Source organism: Opisthocomus hoazin, chromosome 11 (genome assembly GCF_030867145.1).
Source record: "Opisthocomus hoazin isolate bOpiHoa1 chromosome 11, bOpiHoa1.hap1, whole genome shotgun sequence".
NCBI classification, from domain to species: domain Eukaryota; kingdom Metazoa; phylum Chordata; class Aves; order Opisthocomiformes; family Opisthocomidae; genus Opisthocomus; species Opisthocomus hoazin.
In genome coordinates this window covers 14,178,742-14,185,158 of record NC_134424.1, presented here as the reverse complement: position 1 = coordinate 14,185,158, position 6,417 = coordinate 14,178,742, and the positions used below count along the sequence as shown (strand labels likewise).

Here is a 6,417-nt window from a genome sequence, read left to right as displayed (position 1 = left end):
CCCGCCGTCCACCCGCAGCCGCGCCCCGGCCCCGCCCGGCCCCGCGGCCAGGTGAGGGGCGGCCCGGCGGCACCATCCCCGCCGGGAGGGCAAAGCCCGGCGCCCGCCCGCCCGGCCCGGCCCGCCCCGGGCAGCGCCCCCGCGGGGCCGGCGCGGCGGGGCGCGGAGGCTGATGCAGCTGAGGGCGGGCCGCTGCCGGCGGATAAAGGCCGGGCGGCGGCGGGGGGCCCGCGCAGAGCCGGGGAGCGGAGCAGCAGCGCGGAGCAGAGCGGAGCGGGCGGGCCGACCGAGGCGGGGCCGGGCGCAGCAGCGGGGCCGCCGCTGAGCGCCGCGCTCCCTCCCCTCAGGCGGGCGGCCGGGCGGGGCGCGGGCGGAGCGGATCGCGGCGGAGGCGGAGCGGGGCCGCGCCATGAGCACGCAGGCGCGGGGCCAGGGCGGGCGCAGAGCGGCCGATCCCGACGGCGAGATGCCGGCCACCGAGAAGGACCTGGCGGAGGACGCGCCTTGGAAGCGGATCCAGCAGAACACCTTCACCCGCTGGTGCAACGAGCACCTGCGCTGCGTCAACAAGCGCATCGGGAACCTGCAGCATGACCTGAGCGACGGGCTGCGCCTGATCGCGCTGCTGGAGGTGCTCAGCCAGAAGCGCATGTACCGCAAGTACCACCAGCGGCCCACCTTCCGCCAGATGCAGCTGGAGAACGTCTCGGTGGCCCTCGAGTTCCTGGAGCGGGAGAGCATCAAGCTGGTCTCCATCGGTGAGTGCCAGCCCGGCCGGTCGGGATTGTTCCCCCCTCCCCGTTTGGTTGTGCCGACCTTTGCCCCGCGGGGTGTGGAGGGGCTGGGGGCGCCGGGCCGGGCGCTGAGGGGTCGCCGCTTCTTCCCTCTTTCCAGAGCAAGGTCCGGGGCTGCGGCGTGGCGTTGGTCCGAAGCGGCGTGTGCCGTGGGGCTGCCCCACAGCCCGGCTGCCAGGGCTGGCCGTGCCCTCCCGAGACTCTCCCCGAGAGCCGTGGCTCTGCTTTCGGGTCCCTTCGAAAGGCCCCGGTGCCAGAGCACCTTCTCCCCCTGCGCAGCCCGTTTCTCCAGGCGCTGACCCCGGCGGGAGATGCCGCTGGGACGGCGCTCGCCCCAGCCCGTGTCCAGCCGGGGGTAACTGGGCTCTGGCAAGGGGAGCGGGGCGACCTGCGGGGAGATACGTGTCACCGCAGGCTCTAGAGGAGAGCAAGGAAACTTCTCTTGCTCGCTGGAGCCCGGTAGATGATGCCAGTGCTCAGGGGAGTGTGGACGCTTGCCTAAGCGCCGTTGCGGCTGTTGAACAGGAGTGTACTTTCTCCTTAATCCTCCTGCTGTGGTAGGTCATGGGTGGAAGGCGTACGAGGGCCTCTGCTAGCCCAAGTGGCTTGAGTGAGAGCCTGCCCTGGCTGGCATGAGGGTTGCCTGTGCGTGCTGTACTGGAGGGTGCAATTGCTAGGGAACTGGTGGGCTGCTCAGGAAACTAAAGCTGTTGGCATGCACCTCAGGCTGCAGATGATCCCTCAGGAATGCATGTGGTGACCGTTCTGGGAACAGTTCAGGTGTGGCTGCAGTGCAGTCTGTAAAGCAATAATTTGAATGCCTGAGAGGTCTCTGGGAGGGAATGCAAATGCCTTTTCTAGCTCTTAGCCAGATAACTCTACTGCCTTCTGATGACTCTGGCCTCAATGAATTGCACAGCTGAATTTGGGTGAGTGCAGCTCTGCTCAGTTGCTTAAAACTCTTGGCCAAGGTGAAAGCTGTTTCCCTGCAGAGGATTTAGCTACAATAGCAAGAAAATATAAACTTCTCCAGTTTGGGAGAGACTTGGCCTTCTCTGGAAACCTGTGGCTGGGTGGACTGGGTGGGCACCCTGTTGTTCCTCGCTACTAACATGTAAAAGCAGCTTTGGATAAATGAGGACTATTGAGTCCTGAAAGGCTGATTATCCTCTTGGGGGAGAACAGCTATTCTACGTGCAGCTGGGAACGGAGCTGGTGCTAATTATTTACTCAGAGATGCATTCCCTTCACACACAGTGAGGTTCGAGTTGCAGCTGCTGACTCCTGGGCTGAGCTTGCTTTTGCTGACATCCGAGCTCACCTTTCCTCCTCAGACCCTGGAATAGCTCCTTACCAGCCGCAGTGCTAACAGCAGCCCAGTGCTCCCCTCCTATTGTGTTGTTTGCCCTAGAAAAATCTTGCTGCTCCAGCTGCCTTCCTATTTGTCTTTGGGACTTCCCGAGGGCTGTGGGCTCGGGAGATCAAGGTTAGTCCGGTCAGGCCTGGTGTCCAGCAACTTCCTTTCCAGCAATGGTGCTGTGGCAGCGCGGCTCCCTTACAAGATTAGACTGAGCTGTGGGGTGACCGTAATCACTTAAGACTTGTATGACTGTTTTGCAGTTAACTTGCATTGTGCTGGCTATTAGAAAACAAACAAATGAACAAAAAGCCCCACAAAACCCCAACAAAACAATGACAAAAAACCCACCAAAACAAACCCAAAACCCTGTAGCTGAAGCTTTGGAGAATGAAATGGCTGTGGCTGCTAGTGCCTCTGCCATATCCCAGCCTCTGCACGAAGGGGTTTACAGCTCCATCCGTGCCGTGGCACCAGAGCCAAGCGGTAGCACAGGAGCTCTACTGTACGTACAGTCCTGGATAAACCGAGCCACTCCTGAAAAAACATCCTGAACTCGCTTTCCAAAAAAGACATGCAAAGCAAGCCTTGCGGTGCTCCACGTGGCTGAAGCCCACACCGCCTCTCCCGCAGGCACAGCATCGGCTGGGATCCTGCCTGCCCTGAGCACGTCTCTCCCCGCAGGTTCTGAAGAACTAGCGGGCTTTCTTTTTGTTTCTAGTTTTCAGTCTCTGCTTTTGTGTTGCTGAACAAATACAAGGCCATTATGGAGTCTGGAGCTATGTACCAGTAAAGACTTTTTGGTGGAGAACTTTGTATGACCAGGTTGGTCTTCAGGGCCTGGGGTGTTGAGGGCCAGCTCTGAGCCGAATCAGCCGGGAAAACCTGACAGCTGTGGCTGCTGGATTTCTGGCATTAATAATGCCATCAGACCTCTGCTAAGTGGATGCGGTGCCTGTTCCAGTTATTATTTAACTTCCAGGAATGTTTTGGAAGCTGTGTATTATGGCTCAGCTACTGCTGCTGTGCTACAACCACACTTTTAAACTCTTTCAGTAGCAAGCTTTTGGCATTCAATTTTTGTCTATTTAAAATAAGTCTGCCTATACACAGAGAAATCAGTTTAAGTTTATAGTGTTTGACCATAACCCTTTCTGGATGCACAGTTAGGAGTCCAACCCGTCCTACTGCTTGTTTAGTCTCTGCTCAGAGTCTGTTGGTAGTTTCAAGATGCTTTCCTTCTAGGTGTGAAGCACTTTCACTGCAGTGCAGATGTGACCACGTGTGTGGTCTACTGTAAAAACGGCCATAAAGCGCATGGGTGCTTTGTGCCATCCAGCAAAGATGGGATTGAAAGCTCCGAAAAATCTGCTGTGAGGGAAGGTGACTCAAACATGGAGTCTTCTGCTTAGCATGAGGTAGCTGCTGTGCTACTCAAGCATTAACAAGTGTTAGGTCTAGCTCTTTTTTTGTCTGCTAGACTGAAGATAATTGCAGATTCCTGGGTGCTGAGTGGCATGTGGTGTGACAGGCGCAGGGGAGTAGGACGCCAGGAATGCAGAGCACAAGGGCTTTGCTCTTGGCTGAAGGAGCTGATCGACTGCAGAGATTACTTTGTATGGGAGCCACATCTTGCCTTGGTAAAAGCCATAGCAAGTGGCAGAGGAGGGGGGGTTGAAGCTAACTTGGCACTGAGCTTGCCCCTGGAAATGCTGATACCAGGCAATAGGAGTCAACGGATTCAGCTTAGAAACAGAGGACTTCAATGTCTGAAGCCTGGCAGGCGGTTTTGGGCTGCGATCTGCCAAGTTGCACCCAAGCCTGCAGGCGACAGGTCCTCGGTGTGTGCTCTGGTGCTGTTTGGTGCCCATTGACAGTGTCCTCGTGGCTGCTGCTCGCCTGGCAGCCCCGCATCGTTGGCAGATGCAGGGTGGGTGCCCAGCTGCCGGCTTGTTTGTGTGGTAGAACTGTGTCTTAGACTGCAGCAGTCAGATTGATCAGACTGACAAACATCGTTTCTCTTTGCTGAGTTGCACTTTCACCAGGGAAGTGAGCTGGTCTGGCTTGTCCCCCAACTGCAGGGTGTCACCGGGATGTGGTGCCAGCCTCAGCTGCAGTTGTGTGGTTGGTTTTAGGGTTTGTCTTTGCGGTGGTCCCCCAGAGGGAGGCGAGCCATGCCAGGAGGGAGATGGGTGAGGAGAGGGTGAGGTTATAGCCATGGTCTGTTGGCACTTGCCTCCTGGAGACCTTGGTGGTCTTGGGATGTCCCAGCTGCAGGAGTACTTCTGGAAGGGCGGTCTCTTTCTGACTGAGCCTAACCTGTGTGTTGGCTGGGTTTTTGGTCAATGCATGTGCTATGCTCTATAGTCCGGACCTCCAGCATGCTCTAACAATTGAAATATCTTGACCTGAGTCTGAGTATTTAATGGAAATTTCATGTTGGGAAAACAGTTGAAAACCAACTTTCTTCCCTAGGCTGTTGATGCACTGAAGGGTGACAAAGCAAATCTTAGATTTTTAGAGGAAAACTAGTCTATTCTAGAAGTGTGGTGTCCTGTAATGCTTAGAGCTAGGTGCTTGAAAACTGAAAAAGGAAAATGTGTTTTCAGCCTGTATACACTTAGGGTCTCTCTGTCTCACTCCAGGTGCTATTAACACATCATAAGGATGTAGTCAAAATACACTTGCATTTTGTCTGCCACTTACCTGTGACTTCCCTGGAGGCTGTTTTCTGGAAAATAGCCAGTGTGTCTTGGAAGCAGGTTTCTGCTTCTTGGAAATGTGACACTTAATCCTTCCCCTCAAAAGTATTTTTGATAGACTGGCAGTGGGCCTCACTTCTGGAGACTGGAGGTGGCTTTGATTTCTGAAAGTGGCTGATCTCCTCAGGACCTTCTGTTTCAGTAGTTGGACTGCTGGTCTAAAGAAAAAGTGGCTTTGCATGAGCTATTTTCTCCAAGTTACAGGAAACTTTAAGGTAGCTTACACAGACTGTTCTTGCATTCTTTTACATATGAGCGGAAACTTGTAAAGTGATCAAACTTCAGTAAAATTACTTGGGACCGGTTAGACTCATGTGCTAAACAGCTTTTTCATTTAAGATGCTGAACACTCTGCCAGCTATTCAAGAAGGACGAAGTCTTAACTGCTCCATGTTCTAATGCCATGTCCTGTATTGACTTACATGGGGATGTTTAAATCTAAATGGGTCAGGATAATTCTTTTCCTAGCCTACAACTGTAATGTAAGAACGTGGTCAGCTTGTGTGTGGCTGAGCTTCTGCATTGCCAGCATTGTTCAGTGTCTGCCTCAAGTGATGGGAAGTAAAACAATGATCTCTGAACCCCCCCATGCTGCAGAGGAGTTCTGTTTTCTCTCTGCCCCTCAGAAACGGACTTTGATGTGCAGCTGGTTGGGACCTGAACAAGAGCCTGTCAGGTTTAGACCACCAATATGTGCTAAGCAAGCACACCAGAGGGAAACAGTGTGCTGCAGGTGATGCTGATGTGAACAGACCTTGGCTGTACTGTCACACTCACCAGGTCTCTGCCACCAGCGTCAGGTGGACCTGCCTGTGGACCTGTCTTCTACTGCCTGGCATGTTACATGGCTCATGAATATGGCACCTGACCCATAAGTCACTACAATAACGACAATGCAAAGCTCAGCAACCTGGGGTTTGGCGCTGTTAGCACTCGGTACCAGTGTGCCTGAAGAGCCTGTCCCAGTGGCTGTTGCTTACAAAGCATCAAGCCTGACTTTGGCCCTAGGTGAGGTAGGCAGGCATTCTGTAGAGAAACCTGTAGGTTCCTGTGAGACTTTTTTTGCTTGTTGTGTGTGTACTCTGGTAGTGCTGTGGGTCCTGTTCCAGTGCACCCACCCATGGGGAGGGGGAGTCATGTCCATGTGGGTGCACCAAGGTAGTGGTGGCACACATGGTAGGTGGAAGTAGCTGAGGATGTGTTGCTGCAATCTGCTTGGACTTGGCAGGAAAACCAGAATCAGATGTTCCAAGTGTGTCTATGCTGGAGGAAGGAAATGCTGTGTAGCTGAGTGTTAACTGTTGCGGGAAGAATCGAAAACAAAATCTATGTAGAAAAGGCTAAGGGAAGGCACTGCCCATCTTTGTAAGGAGATCTGAGCGGTCTTTGCTGCAGGCGTCACTATATGGCACTGCTCACAAGGCTTAGTTTGTAGCAGGCTGAATTCGTGCTGATGGTGGGGGGAACAGGTATGTGCCTTCATGCTGTGTTTGGAGAAAGAAGA

General features: G+C 54.3%; 1 protein-coding gene across 3 annotated transcripts in view; it reads left to right on the top strand.

Annotated features, from left to right (window-relative positions):
* The first annotated feature begins 388 nt into the window (after positions 1–388).
* The window catches only part of FLNB (filamin B), a 73,454-nt gene continuing 67,425 nt past the window's right edge, over positions 389–6,417 (top strand). For 2 of the 3 annotated variants that reach the window (XM_075433014.1, XM_075433015.1), the window contains exon 1: positions 398–758. In XM_075433014.1, coding sequence (XP_075289129.1) covers positions 410–758 — 349 coding nt within the window. In that variant the 5' untranslated portion in view covers positions 398–409. Of the gene's footprint in view, positions 759–6,417 lie in introns of all 3 variants that reach the window. The other variant, XM_075433016.1, reaches the window with a different exon arrangement.